General features: G+C 44.2%; 1 protein-coding gene across 1 annotated transcript in view; it reads left to right on the top strand.

Annotated features, from left to right (window-relative positions):
• Positions 1-26,485, top strand: part of cacna1ba (calcium channel, voltage-dependent, N type, alpha 1B subunit, a) — a 269,201-nt gene that overhangs the window by 164,758 nt on the left and 77,958 nt on the right. Inside the window, 9 exon segments of the mRNA XM_056281288.1 lie at positions 2,329-2,364; positions 4,486-5,268; positions 6,678-6,865; positions 14,569-14,689; positions 16,032-16,161; positions 17,658-17,717; positions 19,320-19,426; positions 20,373-20,384; positions 22,951-22,971. Of these exon segments, the coding sequence (XP_056137263.1) occupies positions 2,329-2,364; positions 4,486-5,268; positions 6,678-6,865; positions 14,569-14,689; positions 16,032-16,161; positions 17,658-17,717; positions 19,320-19,426; positions 20,373-20,384; positions 22,951-22,971 (1,458 nt within the window).

Genomic DNA, 26,485 nt, shown 5'->3' with positions numbered 1-26,485 from the left:
CGTCCCGGGTCATCCTCTGTGTGGAGTTTGCATGTTCTCCCCGTGTCTGCATGGGTTTCCTCCGGGTGCTCTGGTTTCCTCCCACAGTCCAAAGATATGTAGGTCAGGTGAATCGGCTGTACTAAATTGTCCCTGTGTGTGTGTGTGTGTGTGTGTGTGTGTGTGTGTGTGTGTGTGTGTGTGTGTGTGTGTGTGCCCTGTGATGGCCTGGCGGCCTGTCCAGGGTATCTCCCCGCCTGCTGCCCAATGACTGCTGGGATAGGCTCCAGCGTCCCTGAGAGCAGGACAAGAGGTTTGGATAATGGATGGATGGATGCATATGCAACGTTAGCTACGTAAATTAAAATGCGTAGTTAATCCAAGACCTACTTCCAATTACAAATTTAAGAAAATGATCCTGTGTCGTTCTGTTAACAATAAGGTCCCACAACAGTTGTGCGTCACATCTATGAGGCCATATGTCCTTATTTTCTACTACTGACAAACAGCAATTGTCCCTGATGCTGCAGTAACCAACTCACTGATTGACCTTAATTCAGAGAATTTCTGATTGTTTAGGTATGTTATGTGTGTGTGTATATATATATATATATATATATATATATATATATATATATATATATATACACACACACACACTGTATTTATGTTTGCACTGGTGGAAGAGCTTGTAAGCTAGTTGAGAACAAGCGGTGTCTCTCAGAAGCTGTACGTAGGTACAGTGTGTTGTGTGGCTGGGGGGACGTGAACAGGGAGGCGTTGCTCTGGCTGTCTGGTATTCACACCCAGCAAAAGCAGAGGCAGCGTCTGGATGACTCAGCAGCTAAACTGTTGAATGACTTGTTTTTTTTTTTCTTTAAAACTGGACACTCTACCATCCATACTTCTCATCAAGGCACAGTAATGAACAACACTGTCCTTAAACTAGAACGACCAAGGTGGTCATTTTGATGGTTTTGGATTTTCAAAGTTTAATAACTTTGTGAAAAAAAAGAAGATACAGACCTGCCGCTCCCTGAATTCACCTAAAATTGCACTTATTTGCATTAAAATGAGTTTTAGATCAGTGTTCGATGGTCAATGGACTGCATTTATAAAGTGCTTTTCTAGTCTACTGACCACTCAAAGCGCTTTACAATATATGCCTCGCATTCATACACTAATGATGGAGGCTGCCATGCAAGGCGCCAACCTGCTCATCAGGGGCAGTTAGGGGTTCCGTGTCTTGCTCAAGGACACTTCATTACGCTCTATGGAGGAGCCGGAGATCAATCCAGGAACTGTCCAATTACTAGACGACCTGCTCTACCTCCTGAGCCATGCCACCCCTTAAATCGCCACAAAAGCAAATAGCGAAGCAACTCTTAGTGTATTTTTCTCTAGGTTTGACCACCCTATAAAGGACTCCTTGAGCGTCCTTCAAAGGGGTTTAGACTGAGAGAAGAATTGAACATGTTCCTTCAGATTACTTCTGATTTTGCCGTCGAGATCAGTTGCACACAAAAAAAAAGTTATAATAAGATCTACCTAAAATGACCACGAGCTGTCAAAAAGACGGCTTCTAATTTGCGCGTGATCGTGTGTGTCATGTCACTATTTATGACGTGCTGGTCGCATCATTTCCTTCGTGAAGTTTGTTGCTCTGTCCTAGAAACACGCAAGCGTCCTCCAGTGCAGAGAAATAGTCTAAACTTGATTTCTGAGTATTTCCATCATGTCTGGTTACAGACGCCGTTACAGACGCACCATGACTACCACTGAGGCAGTGCAGTATTTACAGGCGTTGGACAGCGGCTATTTTAAATTGTTTGAAAAACAGTATTAAAGTTGTTAAAATGTTAATTTTGGTATCAGTTAGTTTCTTAAAATGTTAATTTTGATGTCAGTTTCATAACAGACATATTAACATATGCAATGCGTTAATATCTTGATAGAATATAGAGTTTAAATGCCGGCCATCATTTTGACCGTCCATGGTTGTTTTAGGTAGGAGTGAAAGCCCGGTCATTCTAGTCCAGTCACACATTGATTTTCCTCTGTATCAGCCAAGTCTCTGTGGTATAACGCTGCAGTGCCTGTAATTTGTGGTGAGTGTTCGATTTCTGTATCCCGGTCTTCCTTTGGTATTTTTCCCTCTCCTTAAGTGAAATGAAAGCAAGTTCTTTTTTTTTTTGGTGAGGGGGGAGGTATTTAGCTTTATATCCCTCCACTTGTCAGCCCTCTGAAGCTTATTTCTCTGGTGTGTGTTTTTGTCTTCTGTCCCTTAAAAGCAACTTCCCAGTGTCTCCTTGTGTTTGTTTCAATGTTGCTCCCTTTATGTGTTCGTAGGAGTTATGTCTGCACCCCAGTCCATCACTACCTGAGGTAATCCAAACAACCTGCCTGCGGGGTTGTCAGCAATGACCGTGACTTGTGAAACCATACATGACATGTTCCCATCGTTTACTTTCTTGGAAAATTATAATGAAAGAAAACGAACAAGCTCTGTCCCACATTTGTATGTCACATACTCCATGTTGTGGACTTCCACCTTTCCATCCAGCTTTAAGCTAGAGTCATTAAATATCAAATTGATGGGCTATGGAGAGCCAATTGAACACAACCAAATCCTTTGACAACACATAGCAGTTTAATGGTACTTTCCCTTCCTAACTTGTAGAATGGACTGAAAAAAAAACAACTTCTCTTCCACATGTGAAGATAGAATTGGAAAAAGATACTAGCTAAGGAATAAGCAAGTCAAAGTAACAGCGTGGATCCTAGAGCATATCAGAATTGCATGTGTTAGGCCATAACAAACTACTTTATTATGCAGAACAACAGTAGCACGTCAGAGCATGGTCCTGTAGCCATGCTTGGCTTCTGTTCAGACACATCCATGGATGAGCTCTCCTTGCAGAGAGCTTGGGTCCTAAAGAAAAGCCTTCATGGCCAGCTGTGTTTAAGGCTCCATTTCATCTTGGTCATACTGTAAATCATGTAACATGCAGGGATTATATTTACCATCGTGGAAAAAAATGTGTAGGGCTACTTCTGGTTTTATATGTTTTACTGCCTCAAACTTTAAAGGTGTATTCTATAATTTATCTTACAGCTACAAGAAACCAAACAACTTTTTAGTGAACTTACTGCTTTTATTCCTGTTATCCATTTTATTCCATGTAGAATTTACAAATATTGTTTAATTTAATTAAGACAATAGAAACGTCTCATGAAGATGGATTTTTAAAGCTGTTACAAGGAGTTTTGGATTTCTCTTGACTTTGTGGAACCCTGTGGACAAAAGTGGTAGTGTTTTGCAGAAGAATGACTTCTTTTGCACAAGCATTGCCTCTTGTAAAGATCCACGTTCAGCGTCCGGTAGCTGGTGCATTTGTTTAGAGGAGAACAGCGAGAGATGTATGAGATGGTATATCTCTATGTATTCTTTCTGTGTGTGGTAAATTGTTTGGTCAGATTTCACAGGGAATCCAACCCAGAGATAAGCACGTGGAATCACTAAAACAATATTGTAGCGAATTCGGGAACCGCCACAGCTGGGACGCGAACCCGTATCTCTTGCGCCGGGGGCAACAACGTTAACCAGTCGACTAAAGGGTCCGACCTCTTAGACAAGGGCTAACAAGTCTACTTATCCATGCACATTACACTACCCCCCCTCCTTTGGGAAGCACGTCCGTGTACATCCCACTTCTGACACCAATGTAGCGATTTCGGGGGGGGGGGCAACCCGGCTGGACCGTCACAGCCGGGACACGAACTCGGATCTCCCGCACCGTGGGCGACAACGTTAACCAGTCGACTAAAGTGTCCTCTTTAGTCGACTGGTTAACGTAGTCGCTTGTGGTGCGGGAGCCCCAGGTTCGCGTCCTGGCTGTGGTGATTTGCGGGGACGCAAATCTCGAAGGAAGGGGGCAATGTGATGATCACGGATGAATAGGCTCGGTAGCCCTTGGCTAACGGGTCGGACCCTTTAGTCGACTGGTTAACGTCGTCGCTTGCAGTGCAAGAGATACGGGTTCGCGTCCCGGCTGTGGCGGTTCCCGAGTGCCCCCCGAATTTGCTACATTGGTGTCAGAAGTGGGATGCGCGTGGACGCGCTTCCCGAATGAGGGGGTAGTGTAGCGTGCATGGATAAGTAGACACGTTAGCCCTTGGCTAAGGCGTCGGACTGTTTAGTCGACTGGTTAACGTTGTCACCCGTGGTGCAGGAGATACGGGTTCGTGTCCCGGCTTTGGTGGTTCCTGCGGTTGCCCCCCGAATTCACTACAATTTTTAATCTTCTCGCTGATGATCTCATTTGATTTTGTTGGTCATTCAGAGGCATCACAATTAAATTAAAACTCCTCGTAGCAGCTTTAATCAAAGTTTTGAAAAGGTTGATCTCAAAATAGAGGAATAGAAAACTGGATTTACATGGTGTTTTCTGTGATTTGAAAGTCCCAGTAATTGTTGACATGTCTGGCTTGTTTGCTCCACCCCAGTAAGGAGCAGCAGAGGTCGTTGAAGATGATGTCAGTGTGGGAGCAGAGGGCCAATCAGCTAAGAAGGCACAACAGAGCCAGCTGTGAGGCTCTGTACAGCGAGCTGGAGCCTGAGGAGCGCCTCCGCCTCTCATGTGCCCTAAACATCAGGCCCGACATGAAGACCCATCTGGACCGACCGCTGGTCGTGGAGCCTCAAGATGGGCCAGTGCCAGGGGGGAGTCACCACCACCACCACCACCATAAGCCCTGCTTGCCCGAGGAGGTTGAGAACTCCGCAGACCCGCTGGCACCTCAGCAGAACCGCCGGCATCACCGCCACAGAGACAAAGACATGGAGGAAACAAATGATAACGGGGATCTGGGCAAGGATGGGAGGCCCCATGTCCACCACAGCAGATCCAAAGACCACAACGGCGGCCGAGGCAAAGAGGGGAAGAGCGAGAGGTCCCGCGGCCGAGAGGGGAGCAAGAAGCAACACCATCAGAGCTCGGCCGATGAAGGGGGAGGAGGAGGAGTGGTGGGTGAAAGAGAGCACCGCCACCACCACTCACACAGACAGTCTTCATGGGAGGGCAATGGGACTGTCAACAGTGGGGGGAGAGGAGAACGTAGGGCCCGCCACAAAGACAACCGCTCCTCCAACAGGCAGGGAGAGAGGAATTGTAGGGGTGAGAGTGGGGCTAATGGGGAGAGGAGGAGACACAGGACTCATGGCTCCAGAGGCCAATCCACAATGGAGGGTGAAGAGCCCGGTGAAAGAGACAAGATCCACAGCAACAGGTACAAATAACTTTTAAGTATTGGGTGGTTCCCTCCCCTGAATGGTGACTTTTCAGTGGACTGATACTATCAAATCACTTCTATGAAATAAAGCTTGATTCCATGTTAGGTCCTGTGTTTTGAAAGTATTGCCATCCCATACAGAGGTAACTCATATTATTTCATAGGGTATGAAATGAATGCTAGCCAAATGCTGTCAGTTTTGTCTGCTGACTGATCAGTTTCACAAACCACTGCAAGGCCAAGGAAGATTGACTGTATAAAAGTACTTGTTTTCAGTGATAAAAATTCCGTGACTTGTAAAAAAAAAAAAAAGACATGGCAATGCACCACACTAAATCAAAATTATAACTCAAATATGTAAATATGTCGGCCCTGTGATGGACTGGCAGCCTGTCCAAGGTGTCTTCCCACCTCCTGCCCAATGACTGCTGGGATAGGCTCCAGCATCCCGCGACCCGACTTCGGATAAGCGGCTTCGATAATGGATGGATGGATATGTAATGTTGTTGTACCATTGCAGCTTTAATTTGAATGTTTTAGGTAAAATAGCTTGTTAAAAATGAAATTTGGAAATAGGCCTATAGCTACTGAGATTTAAAGGAGCTTTGATTTTTAAGAAGTTAGTAAACCACCTCACGCTTAAAATTGGGGGGGGGGGCTGGTGATATGGCATTCTCACTAATTAACTTAGGGACTCAAAGTATCAAAATCTCTGACATTCAATGGGAACAGTATTGCTTGGGAACTTGATGGACGCTATAAGTTAGTGTCAGTAAGAACCAAGGCTCAAAAAGGCTAGGTGGGGCAGAAATCGATCAACTTGCAACTGAAGTGTAGGATCAAGAATAGCTTAGCAAGCACTTTTAAGATTTCCATGCCCTAAGTTTGACTTTGGAAGGCAGCAGTATCATTCAAGTTAGATACAACACGCAAGGCTGCTGAAAAATCAGTCAGATGTATAGCTAAAGGTACAAGGGTGAGCTGAAGCATTAGGCTCTGAGCTTTGAAAGGCTAATATGGCTCCAAAAGTGATAACTATGTAGTAGAAGTGGGAGACATATTCCGAAAGAAAAATGTGTCTCGTAACTATGACCACCTAAAGAAACAGCATGTCTGTGCATGTATTTTACATGTATACATACATGCATTGAAGCAGCCGATGCAAGAATTTATCCAAACCAATGCTAAGTATACAGTTCAAGTATAATCTCATGTAATTTAACATCATTGTCAATCCATCAAGTAGAAAAACTATTCTGCAGTCTGATAGCCTTTGGAATGAGTTGGTGTCTCAGTTCATTCGTGCTTGTCTTGTTTACAACCATGGTGTTCACTGCAGTGGTGCAGCACCCTTCCCTATGGTCTGACGTATGAGACGCGTAACGATTTTTCCCTTCCATGGACAGGTTTGCCGACTCGGAGGGGGACTCCTTGGCCATCTCCCCCCAGCAGGGTGGTGGAGTGTCCAGCTGGCCATGTGACAGGCCTGAAGACTCAGACAACCAGAGAAATGTTAGAAGAACTGCCCAAACATCTACACACATCCCCCCTGTCACCATCACATCCCCACCGAGAGAGACCACCCTCATTCCAAGTAAGCACAAGCCACACTAAAACTAAAAGCATCCGTATTCATAATATATTAATGCTTCCAAATCACCTAAGATAGCGAGGGTGTCCATATTTAGCCCCTTTCACATAGAACTGGAACCATGGAGTTTTACAGGGTTTGCCTGTGAAAGTGTCTGTGGCTCAACTAACTCGGAAATCCTTCCTGGCTACGGCACAACAATCTTTCTGGGCACTGGCACAGCATCAAATTCAAGTTCAAGTTTCACTTTATTATCATATACACTACCGTTCAAAAGTTTGGGATCACCCAAACAATTTTGTGTTTTCCATGAAAAGTCACACTTATTCACCACCATATGTTGTGAAATGAATAGAAAATAGAGTCAAGACATTGACAAGGTTAGAAATAATGATTTTATATTTGAAATAAGATTTTTTTTACATCAAACTTTGCTTTCGTCAAAGAATCCTCCATTTGCAGCAATTACAGCATTGCAGACCTTTGGCATTCTAGCTGTTAATTTGTTGAGGTAATCTGGAGAAATTGCACCCCACGCTTCCAGAAGCAGCTCCCACAAGTTGGATTGGTTGGATGGGCACTTCTTTGAGCAGATTGAGTTTCTGGAGCATCACATTTGTGGGGTCAATTAAACGCTCAAAATGGCCAGAAAAAGAGAACTTTCATCTGAAACTCGACAGTCTATTCTTGTTCTTAGAAATGAAGGCTATTCCATGCGAGAAATTGCTAAGAAATTGAAGATTTCCTACACCGGTGTGTACTACTCCCTTCAGAGGACAGCACAAACAGGCTCTAACCAGAGTAGAAAAAGAAGTGGGAGGCCGCGTTGCACAACTGAGCAAGAAGATAAGTACATTAGAGTCTCTAGTTTGAGAAAGAGACGCCTCACAGGTCCCCAACTGGCATCTTCATTAAATAGTACCCGCAAAACACCAGTGTCAACATCTACAGTGAAGAGGCGGCTGCGGGATTCTGGGCTTCAGGGCAGAGTGGCAAAGAAAAAGCCATATCTGAGACTGACCAATAAAAGAAAAAGATTAAGATGGGCAAAAGAACACAGACATTGGACAGAGGAAGACTGGAAAAAAGTGTTGTGGACGGATGAATCCAAGTTTGAGGTGTTTGGATCACAAAGAAGAACGTTTGTGAGACGCAGAACAAATGAAAAGATGCTGGAAGAATGCCTGCCGCCATCTGTTAAGCATGGTGGAGGTAATGTGATGGTCTGGGGTTGCTTTGGTGCTGGTCAGGTGGGAGATTTGTACAGGGTAAAAGGGATTCTGAATAAGGAAGGCTATCACTCCATTTTGCAACGCCATGCCATACCCAGTGGACAGCGCTTGATTGGAGCCAATTTCATCCTACAACAGGACAATGACCCTAAACACACCTCCAAATTGTGCAAGAACTATTTAGAGCAGAAGCAGGCAGCTGGTATTCTATCGGTAATGGAGTGGCCAGCGCAGTCACCAGATCTGAACCCCATTGAGCTGTTGTGGGAGCAGCTTGACCGTATGGTACGCAAGAAGTGCCCATCCAACCAATCCAACTTGTGGGAGCTGCTTCTGGAAGCGTGGGGTGCAATTTCTCCAGATTACCTCAACAAATTAACAGCTAGAATGCCAAAGGTCTGCAATGCTGTAATTGCTGCAAATGGAGGATTCTTTGACGAAAGCAAAGTTTGATGTAAAAAAAATCTTATTTCAAATACAAATCATTATTTCTAACCTTGTCAATGTCTTGACTCTATTTTCTATTCATTTCACAACATATGGTGGTGAATAAGTGTGACTTTTCATGGAAAACACAAAATTGTTTGGGTGATCCCAAACTTTTGAACGGTAGTGTACATATAAAAAGTACCATGTACCTTCAAATGCAATGAAATGTGTGTGCCCTGGCTCTCTCAGCCCTTAAAACTATATCTACTACTACTACTACTACTACTACTACTATTACTACTACTACTTACCCTATGGCTGCTCCTGTTAGGGGTCGCCACAGTTGATCATCCATTTCCATCTCTTCCTGTCCTGGGCGGCATTTTACACGCCCAATTGGGCGGGTTTCATTGGGCATGAATCCGCCCAATCTGGCAACACTGCCTCCGACTTGGCCTCCTGTCTTTTTGTCATTGCCACCATCTCCAAACCATACAATATCGCTGGTCTCACAACCATCTTGTCAACCTTCCCTTTAACTTTTGATGGTACCCTTCTGTCGCAAGTCAGTCCTGAAACTCTTCTCCACCCACTCCACCCTGCCTGCGCTCTCTTCTTCACTTCTCTTCTGCACTCACTATTACTTTGGACAGTTGACCCCAATCATTTAAACTCATCCACCTTCGTCACCTCTAATCCTTGCATCTTCACCGTTCCACTGTCCTCCCTCTCATTCCGTCTTGCTCCTACTGACTTTCATTCCTCTTCTCTCCAGTGCATACTAGGCTTGCAACGGTTTTCGGTTTAAAACCGAACCGTACGGTCCGCCCTATACGGTTCAATCCGCCCTTATGGACCGTGGGTTTTCGGTTTTGCAGTTAAAATGTGCGTGAATAGTTGACAGGTGTTTCTTACTGCCGGAGAATTGATTTTTCACTGTGTGCCTGTGTGCAAGCAGGCTGAGATAGCCTGCTGCAGAAAACCCCGCCCCACGAGTAAATATCCAATCACTGTTAGCCCCCCCCACACCCCTGCTTGTAACTGGAGCCGACAGTCGAGTTGAAAAGATGGCGGTAGCTCGCAGAAGCAGAAAAAAAAGTCATGGCGAGTGGAGGAGTAGAGAGAGAAAAGTTTGAACAAGCACCGTCTTCATACAAATCTGGGGACATTTCGGGTTTGCTGTTGAATACAACGATGAAGGAGACAAAACAGTGGACAGAAATAGCACTGTGTGCTGCAAGCATTGCTTGACCCATGTCCCGTACTACGCAAGTGGAAACACTTCCAATATGAGCCAGCATCTCCGCCGTCACCACCCAGATGTCTCGCTTTCTGGAAGCAGGACAGACGCACAGGTAACCGCACCAGTGAAAAAACAACCGTCTATCAGAGATGCTTTCCAACAAACCTATAGCGCCAACTCAGAGAAACACAAAAAGAATAACCCGTGCAGCGGGGGTGTTCGTTGCTAAAGGCATGCAGCCCTTTTCGATGGTTGGAGATGTGGGCTTTCGTCAGCTAATGCATACGCTCGATCCGCGCTACGTTATTCCCTCCCGAACTTATTTCACCAACAATGTAATTCGAAACCGAACCGAACCGAAACCGTGACCCAAAAACCGAGGTACGAACCGAACCGTGGGCTAACTGGACCGTTGCACCCCTAGTGCATACGTACACCTCTCCAGGCTCTCCTCAACCTGCAACCCTACTCTTGCTACAGATCACAATGTCATCCACGAACATCATAGTGCACGGAGACTCCTGCCTGATCTCATCCGTCAACCTGTCTATCACAATTACAAACAAGGAAGGGTTCAGAGCCGATCCTTGATATAATCCCACCTCCACCTCAAACCCATCTGTCATTCCTACTGCACACCTCACCACTGTCACACTTCCCTCATACATATCCTGCACCACTCCTACATACTTCTCTGCCACTCCCGACTCCCTCATACAATACCACACCTTCTCTCAGCACCCTGTCATTTGCTTTCTCTAGATTCACAAAGACACAATGTAACTCCTTCTGGCCTTCTCTATACTTCTCCATCAACATTCACAAAGCAAACATCGCATCTGCAGTGCTCTTTCGTGGCATGAAACCATACTGCCGCTCACTAATCATCACCTTTCCTCTTAACCTAGCTTCCACCACTCTTTCCCATATCTTCCTTCATGCTGTGGCTGATCAACTTTATACCTCTGTAGTTACTACAGATCTGCACATCGCCCTTATTCTTGAAAATTGGTAGCAGTATGTTTCTTCTCCACTCCTCAGGCATCCTCTCACTTTCCAAGATTCTGTTATACAATCTAGTTAAAAACTCCACTGCCATCTCTCCTAAACACTCCATGCCTCCACAGGTATGTCATCTGGACAAAACTGCCTTTCCACTCTTCATCCTCTTCATATCTGCCCTCACTTCCTCCTTGCTAATCCACCGCACTTCCTGATTCACTATTCCCACATCATCCAACCTTCTCTATCTTTTTCTTCATTTATCAGCCCCTCAAAATACTCCTTCCACCTTCTCAACACACTCTCCTCTCTTGCCAGCACATTTCCTTCTCTATCCGTGATCACCCTAACCTGCTGCATATCCTTCCCAGCTTGGTGCCTCTGTCTAGCCCCTTCTTTTGCCGTTGTCACCTCTCTCTTTGCTTTATGCCACAACTCCTGTCTACTTTCATCTCTCTGACTATCCCACTTCTTTGCCAACCTCTTCCTCTGTATACTTTGTGTACTTCCTCATTCCACCACCAACTCTCCTTGTCTTCCTTCCTCTGTTGAGATAACACACCAAGTACCTTCCTAGCTGTCTCCCTCACTATTTATGTAGTGGTTGCCCAGCCATCCGGCAACTCTTCACTACCAGCCAGTGCATGTCTTAACTCCTCCCTGAACTCCACACAACAGTCTTCCTTCGTCAATGTCCACCATTTGATCCTTGGCTCTGCCTTCACTCTCTTCCTCTTCTTGATCTCCAAAGTCATCCTAAAGACCAATGTCCGATGCTGCCTTGTTAAGTTCTCCCGTCACCACCTTGCAGTCTCCAATCCCTTTCAGATTGCGCATTCTACATAAGATATAGTCCACCTGTGTGCACTTTCCTCAACTCTTATATGTCACCCTGTGTTCCTCCCTCTTCTTGAAATATGTATCCACCACAGCCATTTCTATCTTTTTTGCAAAAATCCTAGGTCGTCCTCTGTGTGGAGTTTGCATGTTCTCCCCGTGTCTGCGGTGGGTTTTCTCCGGATGCTTCGGTTTCCCCCACAATCAAAAAGACATGCATGTTAGGGTTTATACTTTTGTCTTTGCCCCTGAGCAAGGCAATGGGAAACGAACTGGAGTTGGCCCCCAGATGCAGAATGAAGGCAGCAGCCCACTGCTCCTAGCTATACAGATCACAGCTAGGATGGGTTAATTTGCAGTAACTGAATTTCCCCAAGGGGATTAATAAAGGAAACTTAATTCCAATTAATTCTAATTAAGGACACGAGATGGGATACCGTATGGGCTGGCAGCTTTGCGTGCTTTGACAGTTTTAAAAACCTTACTCAGGTCAGTCTCTGTCACTTGATATGATACCTCATTGAGTGAGTGCCCAAAAAGGTTCTGTGTATTGTCTGGTGGTCCCGAGTTACACTCAAAGCGGGCATAGAACCTATTCAGGTCCTCCAGGAGTGAAGCGGTGGTGTTGGTAAAACCACCTGCCTTGGGTTTGTAGTCCATTATCGCTTGCAGTCCCTGCCACATGCACCTGGAGTCCATCCATCCATTGTAATGCTGTTCTAATTTATCCCGGTATTATTTTTTGGCTGACTTAATGGCTTTCCTCAGCACATACCTGGCTTCCTTGTATCTGTCCTTATCCCTGGATTTAAAAGTGACACTCCTGTCTTTTAGTCTCAGCCAAATGTCGCGATTAATCCAAGGTTTCTGATTTGGTTAGAAGCGGATGGTACAAGTGGGAATACAGGTGTCCACACAGAGTTTAACATAGTAACTGTATCGGCGTATTCGTTCAGGTTCTGAAGGTTTCGAAAAAATGACCAGTCTGTTGAATCAAAACAACCCTGAAGTATGAGCTCATTTTCCACTGACCAGCACTGTACTGTCCTCAATATGGGTTTCTCGACCTTATCTTTCTGCTTGTAAACATGTTGCAAGTGTACAGATGAATGGTCCGAATTCCCAGAATGAGGCCGAGGAGAGGACCTGTAGGCTCCCTTGATAGTGGCGTAGCAGTGATTCAAGATCTTGTCGGCCCTGGTTGGACAGCTGACATGCTGGAAGTATTTTGGTAGCACCGATTTGAGGCTGCAGTGATTGAAGTTCCCAGCCACAATGGAAATAGCCTATGGATGCTGATTCTCGTAGCTGCTGATTGTGCCATAGAGCTCTTTCAGAGCCAATATACTGTTGGCTTGTAGTGGAATGTAAACAACAGTTAATAGGACAGAGTGGAACTCCCTTGGTAGATAAAAGGGTCGACACTTGATTGTAAGATATTCCAACACCGGCGAACAGGACTGGGAGATTACTTCCACATCGGTGCACCAAGAGTTCTTAACCAGAAAACATACTCCCTCACCTTTTACCTTGCAGTTCGTTTCACACAAGCAGTCCAGTCGGTGCATGGCGAAGCCATCATGCTGTATGGCCTTCTCTGGAATGTTCGAGGTCAGCCAGGTCTCAGTAAAACAAACCACACAACAATCCTTAGTCCTGCTCGGCAATAATATGGCACTGGAGTTCATCTAGCTTGTTTCAAACAGATTGTACATTGGTTAGCAAACTACTAGGGGTGGAAGGTGGAGTCGGGCGACATTGTAGCCTAACCAGGACCCCGCCTTGTCTTTCGCTTTTCCACCTGTATTGGTGTTGGTTGCTGGTGCTCCAAGATACTGTAGGGTAGTAAACAATGTCTTCTGGGTATCTCCAGAGGTGTGCACAAGTCTGGAACATTTAGCCTTAAGTCTAGTAAGGTCTGATGGTCATAAAAGATCATTGTAGTATGCATTTTTCTGACATTGTATCAGGGGGAATAGGTCTCACAGAATCTTGACATTTGCATGTGTTTTACACATTGATTTATTCATGTAACCAATGGAAATACATTTTCACTGTCCATCAGAGAAGGTAAAAACAACGGCCTTGCTTTCTAGACAAATACATACCTCCTCATTCTGAGGCACTTTAGCAGCAATGTGGAGCTAATGTAAGAAAGGCAAGGGAGAAACTGCATTTTGTGCAAATACTAACATGAAAAATGGCAACACATGAATAATCTGGTCCAGTGTGTTTCCCCACCCACTCCGCAAGTACCCACTGTCCTGCAGATTTACATGGTAACTCTGAATAAATCTGCATGCTTGTTCTTGTTCAAGCAGCCAGCCCTCAGTTATGTAGATTTGGCCCACCTGGCATGATTATGTGCTATAATAATGATTGGCTGAGAAATTACAAGCTGGCCTACCTGGGGTTACCAAGAAAATCTGCAGAAGACGGTGTACTTGAGGACTGGGTTGGGAAACGTTGATCTTGTCCATACCTTCTTTTTTTTTCAAACTCATTGTAAAGAAGAATGTGGTTGATTTGAGGGACTGATGTGCCTAAAATCCCTGGATTTATTGGTGAATTTGAAACAGCACTTCCCAGAAATAGCTGGATTCTACTGAAAGTGTATTTTATCAACAATTCCAGGATCTGGACTCTGGGAAAATCCTGGGATTTTGGTGATTAAGAGGCTTTTGTAGAATAGTCTGCATGCATGGGGTATGCCAACCCTAGTGACATGCATGCTCTCAGCCACCCTGCTTATCTTCTGACACTCAAGTCTACTGAGGCGCTCCCCAAAAGAGCATAAGGGATAGATATATCAGATCCTGTGTTGCATTGAATAATGTATATACTGTTAAAAATTGCATCAGTTCATCTTTGATGCAGCTGCTTTTCAATTCCACCATGATTATCCTAGGTGATATTCTCTCTGCATGCATGCGTGATTCTTATTATACTGTCTGCCTTCCCAGTGAACAGTATTGACTCTGAGACCATGCCCATCAATGAGAAAACCATTGACGATCTGGGCCAGAGTGGACCCAAACCCATTCTGCCCTACAGCTCTATGTTTATCTTTGGACAGACCAATCCGTGAGTTAACTCTGCCTTCTGCATTCACTTAGCTAAAAAAAAAAGACTTATGTAAAAACCAATGGAAAATATACACTGTTGGGGAGTTCATTGAGCACTGAGTACCAAGTCAAAAGCCCAAGTTTCATGTAGGTACTTCTCCCCTTTCATCTCCGGTAAAAGCCGCCATATCTAAGTACATGTCCTTAAAGGGGTAGTTTACCCCCAAAATAAAAATTCTATCATTATCTACTCACCCTCATGTCCATAGAAATCCAGACAAGTATTATGTTTCCATACAACACTGAAGGAGTTATCCAACAAAATGCTTAAGCAGATTTCCTTTAAACAATTGCAGTGAACAATGACTGGTTAGTTAGAGTTCTAACAAGTGATATGATAGCTCTGTGCCTGGGAAAAGAATTAAATTTAAACCGTTATTTACTTCAAATCTTAATAATGGTTTAAAATTTGGTCTTTTCCTTCTACAGTGCTGTCGTATGGCTTCAGAAGAATTGGATTATGCTACATGAGCTGTTTTGAGGCACAACGGTTAGCGCGGTTGCCTCACAGCAAGGAGGTTCTGGGTTCGAGCCCCGGGGTAGTCCAACCTTGAGGGTCGTCCCGGATCATCCTCTATGTGAAGTTTGTGTTCTCCTCGTGTCTGCGTGGGTTTCCTCCGGGTGCTCCGGTTTCCTCCCACAGTCCAAAGACATGTAGGTCAGGTGAATCGGCTGTACTAAATTGTCCCTAGGAATGAATGTGTGGGTGTGTGAGTGTGTATATGTTGGCCCTATGTGATGGCCTGGTGGCCTGTCCAGGGTGTCTCCCCGCCTGCCGCCCAATGACTGCTGGAATAGTCTCCAGCATCCCGGCGACCCCTGAGAGCAGGATACGTGGTTCGGATAATGGATGGAATGGAATGGATGGAGCTGTTTTTGCCATTTTTTGAACTCTTAACACTGGCCACAGTTCACTGTTATTGCTTGGAAGAAGCTGCTCTGGCATTTTGTTGGCTAACTCTTTTGGTTTTTTATGGCAGTACAACAATAGCCCAGGTTTCTACTGGCATGAGGATGCGTAGATAATGACAGAATTTTGGGGGGTGAACTATCACTTTGAGAATTTACCGCTCCTTCCTTTCATTTTCTTACTTAAGCCTCCATCTCCCTAATCTGCTTGTAAACCTTCACATTAACCCAGTGTCAGTTAACAACCCAAGAACACACAGCATCCAGTGGAGAAGCCAGTCTGTGTCATTAATAGAAACAGGGTTGTTACTGAGTGAGAGAGCCCTCGTGTTGACAGAATGCTTTTCTTGTTGTTTCTCTCTGACTCTCCATCCTGCCTCCCCTCTGAAAAGGGTGAGGCAGCTGTGTCACTACATTGTGACCCTACGCTACTTTGAGATGTCTATCCTGGTTGTGATTGCCATGAGCAGCATCGCTTTGGCTGCAGAGGACCCTGTCCAGGCTACTGCCCCTCGCAACAACGTGAGACGCAGATACACACACACACACACACACACACACACACACACACACACACACACACAAACACATGCTTACAGTGGCGTGGAATCAGAGTCCATAATAAAGGCTGTAGGTTCCTTACAGTTCAGCAGAAATATGGAAGCGTAAGTAGGAAGGAAGCAAGTACAAAGTGGAGGTGTAGATAAGGGTTTGCCAGCTGCAGACAGTGAGAGCCAGCCCACTAGCTTACAAACGGCAGCGGTGAGGGTCTCTCAGTCATTAGTAAACCTCAGCACACCATCACGGATACAGTCATGCACTGTACAGTTACCCAAGTTAAGTTGCAGTAAAAAAGTTGGGGTGTCTGGGTAGCATAGCAGTCTATTCTGTTGCCTATCAACATGGGGATCGACGGTTCGAATCCTGTGTTACCTCCGGCTTGGTTGGGCGTCCCTACAGACACAATTGGCCGTATCTGCGGGTGGGAAGCCGGATGTGGGTATGTGTCCTGGTCAGGGTAATTGGCGGGAGAAGGGGGAGTTGCCAAAACCACACTTTTTCTCAACATTCAGTATGCGGTCTAAAAAGAGACAACAGTCAAAATGACCAGATATTTGTAGTAGGGTACTTCGGTACCTCAATCTATTTACCATGCATGGTAACAATATTGGGTGGCGCAGTGGTTAGCGCAGTCGCCTCACAGCAAGAAGGTCCTGGGTTCAAGCCCCGGGGTCGTCCTGATTCGTCCTCTGTCTGGAGTTTGTATGTCCTCCCCATGTCTGTGTGGGTTTCTTCCAGGGACTCCGGTTTCCTCCCAAAGTCCAAAGACATGTAGGTCAGGTGAATCGGCCAAACTAAATTGTCCCTAGGAATGAATGTGTGTGTGTGTGTGTGTGATGGCCTGTCCAGGGTGTCTTCCCGCCTGCCGCCCAATGACTGCTGGGATAGGCTCCAGCATCCTCACGACCCTGAGAGCAGGATATGCAATCGATGGATGGACGGATGGTAACAATATTTAAGGGTTTAAGTGGTTTTTAGTTTGTGAAAATCGTTAGCTGATTCTTGTCAGCATTGAGTATAGTATAAGCTTCAGTTAATTTACTTGAGACTGAAAAAAACTGTAAGAAGTCCAACACCTATCCAAACCTCTGTCCCCCATTCCCAGTCCAGTTTACATAAGACAGCGATACAAAGACAGACGTTGTGTTGTCAGAACATTTGTAGGAAATAAAAAAATCAGTGATTGCTCAGAATGATGTTTTACGTTTGTCTTTTAGTACAGTATTTCATTCCTACTGGGGTAAACACACACAAATATTCACACATACATAGTTATTACACCCACGTACGCCATCATCTCCTCTGACTTGGCATGAAAAATAACAACAGGTGCAACACAAAGTTCCTCCCAGTCTGTGTGTTAGCAAGGGGATGAAAAGCAAAGAAGAATAATTGATTTTGCTTCACTTCTGTGCTCTTTGTTTTGTCATTATTAATGTTTAATCGCTCTTGTGCAGGTGCTCAAGTATTTGGACTACGCCTTTACTGGGGTTTTCACTTTTGAAATGGTAATCAAGGTAAGCTGCTGGAAGAAGACACAACAAACTCTCACTGACTCCTGTCTCACTTGTTTAGTCAGAGGTTACATTTCCTCACAACTGATTTCATGGCATTTACAAATGTATCACTAGAACGACCAAGGTGGCCATTTTTAACGGTTTTCGAAGTTTAATAAATATACAGACCTGCCGCTCCCTGAATGCTCCTAAAATCGCATATATTTGCATTAAAATTAGTTTTAGATCAGTTGCTCAAAAAAGTTACGATAAGATCTCCCTAAAATGACCATGAGCAGTCAAAATGACCACATGTAATTTGCGCGTCATCGTGTGCGTCACGTCACTATTTATGACGTGTATTGGTCGCATCATTTCCTTCTTGAAGTTCGTTGCTCTGTCCTAGAAACACACTAGCGTCCTCCAGTACAGAGAAATAGTCTAAACTTGATTTTTGATTATGTCCATCATGTCTGGTTACAGACGCCGTTACAGATGCACCATGACTACCACCGAGGCGTTGCAGTATTTACAGCTGTTGGGCAGGGGCCATTTTAAACTGTTCAAAAATAGTATTAAAGTTGTTAAAATGTTAATTTTGGTGTCAGTTAGTTTCCTAACAGACACACTAACATATGTAATGCATTAATATCTCAGTTGGGTATTTATCTTGACAGAATACAGAGTTTAAAAACCGGCCGTCATTTAGACCGCCCATGGTCGTTTTAGGTAGCAGTGAAATCCAGTCCTCTTAATCCAGTCACACACTAATTTTTCTCTGTATCAGCCAAGTCCCTGTGGTATAGCACTGCAGTGCCTGTAATTTGTGGTGAGTGTTCAATTTCTGTATACTGTCTTCCTTTGGTATTTTTCCCTCTCCTTAATTGAAATGAAAGCAGGATGTAGAGCAGGGGTGCCCAACTCCAGGCCTCGAGGGCCACAGTGTCTGCGGGTATTTGTTCCAACCATGCACTACACCACCTGATTTAACTAATTAGCTCACCTCTTGGACCAAGGAGGGAAAGGAATTAGTTAAATGAGGTGGTGTAGTGCATGGTTGAAACAAATACCCACAGACACTGCGGCCCTCGAGGCCTGGAGTTGGGCACCCCTGATGTAGAGTTTCAAACCGGCGGTCATTTTGACGGTCCGTGCTCGTTTTAGGCAGGAGTGACATCCCGGTCATTCTGATGTTAATGTTGCTGCAGTTTTCATTTGGCTGTGTACTTAATTCAACACCAAACGATCTGGTTGAAACTAAACCAGCAAGAGGCTCCTATGCAACAACTCAACAGTGTTACCTGTTGCAGTTATACAATGAGGAACCCAGGGCTACACAATAAACCAAGACAAAAATTAAATCTCACATATGTGCACTGCTATTTATCAACAATGGTTTGGCTATTTATCAACAATCATGATAATTTTTTTTTAGTTGAAGAGATGTAAAGGTGTGTCACACTGGTTCTTGAACAAACAAACATAACAAACATGCTGGTGCATCACTAAACAAAAACAAAGTGAGATTGAATGAACAAAATGAAATGAAATCGTTTTCCTCACCTGGCGAAATGAGGATGAGTAGTGTAACATCATGTGTGTGTGGGTTTTTTTTCTATCTAGATGGTGGACCTGGGCCTCCTGTTGCACCCTGGCTCTTACTTCAGAGACCTCTGGAACATTCTAGACTTCATTGTGGTCAGTGGGGCATTGGTGGCCTTCGCATTTTCGTAAGTCAGACAAGTCTTATGTTTTGTGGAAAGCAACAGTGTGACTGTAGCAGCGGCTGTGTGTGTGGTTGTGTATTTACATTACATTCAACTGCGGCAGCTATGATATCCTGAAGGCTTTCTGCTCTGTCAGTGTAGATACACTGGAACTGGCTTGTTATATGAATATTATCAGATCTTTTTTCTAGATTTACCAGTCAGGTTTAGTAAGGTGATAGGGGTCAGGGTTCGGTTTAGCACCAGCTCTTTCTGCAGCTATGAATGCATGCAGTATGATGGGGGATGATAAAAGGAACGTTTACTGCTTTCTCTATCAAGGACAGTGCTGTTAGTTCCAGAACATGAGTGTGTATGTGCATGCATGTCCGTATGTGCACAGCGGCATCTTAGAGTTAGGGATGTGATCATAAACATGACAGTGAGTAAGAGTGAGCCATTCAGTGTGAATGGCATGTTAAAGCCCCCTGATAGGCCCTGGACGATAGAGAGACCCCGTTTACACTTGGTTTTAAAATTTGTTTTTTTGCGATCGGCTCACAAGTGGACAACGCTAAATACAAGTGTAAATGACCACCAAAACGTTTTGTGAACCAGTTACTCAAACCACTTGCCGAGGTGGTCTGGGACACATTTGGCCACATATCTTTTGTAGTGTAAACGCTAATGCGTCCCTGACAAGGACGTAACAGGAAATCTTCTTCCTCTTCTTCTTCTTCGGGGTAATGAAATCTGATCACAAGTGGTCAGCAGGACACATTTGGAGACGCATGACAGACACAGGTGTAAATGGCAATGTGTCTCGATGTCCACTTGTGATCCGATCGCCCAAGACACATTTTAAAACCGAGTGTAAACAGGGTCAGAGAGAGAGAGGTGTGTCTGTATGTGCTGAGTGTGTTATTCACTCTTTGCTCCTCCTCTGTTTCTGTGCTGGAATCGTTTGAAGGAGCCTCATGGGGTAATGCCTAATCTCCGTCTCCGTCCTGCTTGTCTATTTGTGCGTGCGCGAGAGTGTGAGAGGAAGAGAGTTACGTAACACGGCAACAACAGCACGAGATATCCATCTTAAGTCATTTCATCACATATCGAGTCTGGAACCTTTTTCCTTTTTTTTTTCTTTCCTAAAATAAATGAAATTGTAGTAAGGATATTTGACTTTCCTCATTTTGAGTTTTATAATAGAATTTAATTCGATCAGAGAATTTTCTGTGGCAAATTCTCATAATACCAAACACCACATAACCAGGTTTTACAATAATCAAATTTGTTTCATTTATTATTTTTTTTCTTGGCTTTTAATCCCTGGGACAAGTTTACAGCATATAAAAATTCTTAACTCATCAGCAGATATTTCAAGAAAAAAATATTAAATAAATGACATGCATAAATAATTGAACGAATATGAGTTCATTGTAACGTAAATAAGACTATCAGACTTCATATGAGGAGAAATCACTTGTTCAGGTGGCTGTTGCTGTGTTTCTGCCCGGAGAGCTGCACTGTTTTGCCATCTTCCCACTTTTACCCACATTTGCTCGGCCATAGATCCTCTTTTCCCATGCTCTCTGTGGCGACAGAGGCATGTCACCGTCATCCGTTCATCATCCTTATCTTCCCCTATGCCTTCGATGGAAGGCATTTCCACCAGCTACTTGCTGGAGTAATGGGTGAGCTGCTGGACAGGAATGATACCATCAATTTCAATTTTACTATTATTTATTCACCAAAGGCACACTAATGTAGCGGGCTGCCGCTGCCGGGAGGCGTGAGTACGCTTCCCAGAGAGTATCTATCTTATACGTTGATACGAAAACCCATGTTAGATGGACTGTTTGAAAAGTGTGGTGTCACCCGTAGGTTTTAAGGTGACCGCTCGATGGCCACACTATCACGTCACCTCCATGTGTGTGCGGCGTGTACTGCGCTGCTCTACTACACTCGTATCTGTTAAACTCATTCCGCAGATAGGAGTCGATCTTAATGGCGATGTTTCCAACCTGTGCTAAATGGGGTGCAGCGAGACATTCTTATGTTTCAGTCCACTTAAGTGCCAGGTGGACAGGCTTTGTCCCCCAGGGCAAAACTGAGATTTAGAAGTGTTGAACGATCGTCTTTAAAAGGGAAATTTGTTGCGTCCAGGTAGTGTGGCGGTCTATTCCGTTGCCTACCAACACGGAGATCGCTGGTTCGAATCTCCGCGTTACCTCTGGCTTGGTCGGGTGTAGCCACAGGCACAATTGGCCGTGTCTGCGGGTGGGAAGCCGGATGTGGGTATGTGTCCTGGTCGCTGCACTAGCGCCTCCTCTGGTCAGTCGGGGTGCGTGTTTGGTACGGGAGGGGGGGGTAGCGTGATCCTCCTATGCGCTATGTCCCCCTGGCGAAACTCCTCACTGTCAAGTGAAAAGAAGCAGCTGGTGACTCCACATGTATCGGAGGAGGCATGCGGTCGTCTGCAGCCCTCCCCGGATCAGCAGAGGGGGTGGAGCAGCGACTCGGCAGAGTGGGGTAATTGGCCGGATACAATTGGGGAGAAAAAGGGGGGAAAATAAAAAAAAAGTCAAATTTCTACAGTACTCAGTGACTGACCACCTACCAACATTGTCAGTACTGTTCTGGGTGAACCCCACCCATCTTGTATTCCAAGCATGCTAAAAGAAATCAGAGAATCATTAGCAAGCGCTATTCAACTAAGGTCGGCTGTGGTCACTCCCATTCGAACAAGGACAGGAAATGCTGGTGGATGGACCGTCATCATTCATTCTCCATGCACGCATGTCTCCGGAGCCCGTTCTGCCTGCCACTCATTTGATCCATTGCCTGCAGCTGGGAGGATGAATTGCAGTGCCATCCTCAGAGCTTAATCTGTGATATGCCTTTTTTCTCTCTCTACATTTTACAAGTTAACACACTGTGAACTGTTGAGCTGCTTGTAATGCTGCTCTCAGATGCTCACATGAAAACCTGTTTTTTGAGGGGAGGGGGACAGGGATGAAAATTGAGATTTTGTAAGAGGTCTCCTTAGAAGCCCATCATTCTGACGCTGGTTTAGGTGATTGTCTCCCAAAAAGGATGAGACTGAGAAGCTGTAGCAGTGTACAATATACTGGAGAGATGAGGAAGTACCAGGGGAAACCACCAGACAGACTTGGTTAGTGTTTCCTCAGTCGTAGGCCACCTCCCAAAAATGATGGGCATATTTCTCTTTGGTTCACTCTTCCTGTTCCTATTATGGCTGAATCTAGTTCCCAGCATAGACTGTAGTCGGCTGTCCTCTACAGTTTTCAGTTTTACCAATGATCTGCTGAGTATCAAATATGTCTGCATATAAACTTACATCTGTTTCCATTTACAGAAATTACTGCAATGGTGTTTTGTCAGTCAATGCAAACAAATTCTTTGTTTTGGTGTGCGCGTGTGTGTGTGTGTGTGTGTGTGTGTGTGTGTGTGTGTGTGTGTGTGTGAGAGAGAGAAGCATCCATAATTGTGCTGTACTTTCTGTTTTATAACTATTTTCCCCCAATTAGATCGCAACAAGGTGTGACCAGGTGGGGAACCCCCTACACCCCTCCCCTCAAGCCCCCTAAACCCCAATCCTAACCCTCATCCCCACCCCTAGCCCCAACCCTCCCTACCCCATACCAACTGACCGCTCCCCCAGATCCAACCTCCTCGATTGCTTATTCATCTTCTACACACACACACACACACACACAGTATATATATATATATATATATATATATATATATATAAAACTTGGTGTGTGTGTGTGTGTGTGTATATATATATATATACACGCACAATATAGTACAATATAATTAATTGCCTTTTGAATTTTCAACACAACAGGAAGCTTTACACTGATTGTTTGACAGCTTTCACGTCAATCCTGCCCCTTTATGCCTCATTATACATTTTAGCTTTTGTTTTCATCTCTTACGAGGTGCCAAATTGATTTTGGCGGATGAATGGGAAGGAATAGAGGAATCTTCAACTTCATCACCATCACCATGCTTTTAGTTCTTACACTAAATGCCTTTTGTGAAATAATGACTCATTTCTACCGTCTAGTTTTTGTCCAAATATCACAACTACCTAAAATGGAAAATAAAGATAGTTCTTATTTGGGTTTTTTTACTAAAAACAACATGAACAAACGAGTGCACAATATGTTGTTTCAGCATATTGCAAGCTGAGACGTTTGTGACACACTTTTTTTGTAAGGTACCTGGCAAAGTAATAAGCACATTTCGATATCACCTGAACACAGAGAAGGAGAGGGGGCGAGAGAGGCTTTAGGGAACATCGGGGGCAAAAATAAAACCTTGCAGAGACATTGGAGGGGAGGAATATATTTTCAGTGGCCAGCCTTCTGTACTCATTGCAAGTAGATGATGAAGAGCACTGACCCCAGCACCTCCGAACCTTGACCACCCCGATAACAATCCAGCCTCTTAAGGGGGGGGGGGGTCACATATTGGCCCTTGCAGGGAGCCCAAACCAGGCCAATGCTCTTGCAAAGGCACCATGTCACCTTGCTTTTTTTCCCTCTTTGATGCATTGTTTTTTTTGCAGTGGGGGGGGTTTCTTTGGAAAGCTATGAGTATTAAATGTCTTGAGTGGTCACCCACTTTCCTTGTGACTGATTGCGAGCGTGGCGTAAAAAACCACCCAGCTCTGTTTTATTGTGGAAGCATGTAGGACTGATGTGCATCAGAGCATGAAAGTTCTTGCATGCAGGTGTGGTTAGAGGAGATGACTCCCAGGAGGCCGCAGAGAGAGAGGGAGTGAAAGAAAGACAGGAACCACACCATTAGTATCACATGGCTGCCATGCTGCTGTGGGAATACCCCTACAACTTACTATCCAAGATAGAGCATTTCTGTGCTATGGTGTAGGATAAATGATCTCTTGGTAGGTACCAGGAAAGGGCATTTAACAGGGCATTTAACGTCAACTGATAGGACTTTCCTGCCTGTATCCTGTAAATGACGTCATTGTTTGCAAAGTTTGCCTCACATTTCTGTTGTTTTGTGACACGTTCAGATGCTTACAGGATTGTTCATCCAGCAGCAGATGGGAGGCTGCATTGATTTTAAGCAGACAAGACAGGGATTCGCTTAACCTAAAAGCGCAGCCGATCAGAACTAAGCTGCTGTGTGCGATTACTCTAAATTTGTCTTCTTTTCTAGCTTTGCTTTAATTGTTCGTATTTGTTTTATATCATTTTTGCAATTTTAGAACCTCTGCACAGTTTTAAATTTAGGATGTCTTAACCGTTAAACATACTGTACCTGTGGCTTTTCCCTCGTCACATAAGAAAGCTATTAACATACAGCCTGTGCCATTTGCTGTTATGCATGTTTCATCCAGAGTCCCTTGTATCCTTTTGGAGTCGTTTTTTATTGACGTTTTGGTAGCTCCCCAAGGTGCTGACTCAGCATAGGCACATCAGGAGCTAAGGGAACACAAATAAGCCAAGAAGAGGCTCTTATGACATTCAGTAGAGAATTGTTGACATGTTATTTTTAAAGGTATTGGCTCATCTAGCCTTTGTGGTTGGTGTTTTTAGATTCTTCTACCATTTGTCATCTTATGCCCCTTGTCCACTGCATGGTAGCGGCCCGACTCAACTCAGCTCTACTTACTTTATTTGGTTTTCCATTGGGGAAAAAGTTAGGGATAGTACCTGGTACCAGGTACTTTTATTGGTACTACCTCCGTCGAGGTTCTGAGTGAGCTGAGCCGATACTAAAAAGTGACATGAAAATACCGCTATAAATAAATAAAATATAAATATATGTACGTATGTTTATTTAAATATAAATAAAATCTTGGGGAAAAAAACTAGTCCACATGCAAATGACCACAAATGACCAGTGGGGCTTCGCCGTGAGGGGATTAGTCCATGGGCCAGAGCCCAAAATTTCCTATTTCGGTACACTCAAGGTGGCAAAACTTACTTATAATTTTTGAAAGGATCCATGTCTGTAGATGATATTTTGGTATGATAACCATTCCTGAGTGGCAGCTGTATCACAGTTATCAGCTCATGAAGTTAACCACCCGCTAAACTAAATTGCATTTTAGACGCTGGTGCATATCCTGGTTTAGCCTCATGGTCAGGACATTTTTCAATGTTCTATAATATTGTCTTTGGTATCATTTTAAAGGGGACCTTCTTAGCTTTCATTCAAGCCCTGTTGTGGATATTTCTCACAAATATAGAGGTCACTTGAGCTCTTCAACCCGTCAATAACACACATCTTTCTGCAATTTTCGCCTAAACTATATACTTTCTTTTAGCCCTGTGGCATCTAGGAATATCAGGGACACAAAACACAAAAACTGGAATACTCACAGGACTGTAAAAATTCAGGAAATGTATAATATACCCATACCATTTCATTGTGTGAGGTGATTGTGAACCTTAAATTAGAAGGGCATTATTACTAAGAAACTAACTAGACCAAAGCCAGTTAGTCCATGGGTCAGACCAGATATCGATATCACCCAAGGTGACACAACTTCACTGGTGCCATTTTATTTGGTACACTAACAGAAGTAAAATAATACATGATAACCTTTCCAAATGAGCAGCTATTTCATTTTTCTTTCAGGAAACCTGTTTCTGTGCCTCTCACGATTGTGTATTTGCCCAGATTTTTACAAATATAGCATTTCAACACCCCTGGTACTGATCAGCCTAGCTTAAACTCTGGGACAGTTCTTAGTTGGCCAACAACCAAGGATAACGAGTACTGTGTACTTCCATTCATTATGCTAAGCTAGGCTAACGTGCAGCCAGATAGCTTTCTACTAAACACATATAGAGGAAACTGGTATCTATCTTCTTGTCTCACTCTGGAGAAGATTATAAGCTAATTTCCCATAATGTTAGCATGTTCTTTTAATGTATATGTTATTATGATTAGTTAAAGTGGCGAGGAACTTTCATCTTGTGTTGATTTTAGCGGCCTCATGTGGACAAAATACAGCTCTTGCATAGCAACTAGGTAATGTATCTATTTGTGGCTATGTAAGATAAATAATGGTAATAT

The sequence above is a fragment of the Lampris incognitus genome, chromosome 1 (genome assembly GCF_029633865.1).
Source record: "Lampris incognitus isolate fLamInc1 chromosome 1, fLamInc1.hap2, whole genome shotgun sequence".
NCBI classification, from domain to species: Eukaryota; Metazoa; Chordata; class Actinopteri; order Lampriformes; family Lampridae; genus Lampris; species Lampris incognitus.
This window is presented reverse-complemented; position numbering and strand designations above follow the sequence as displayed.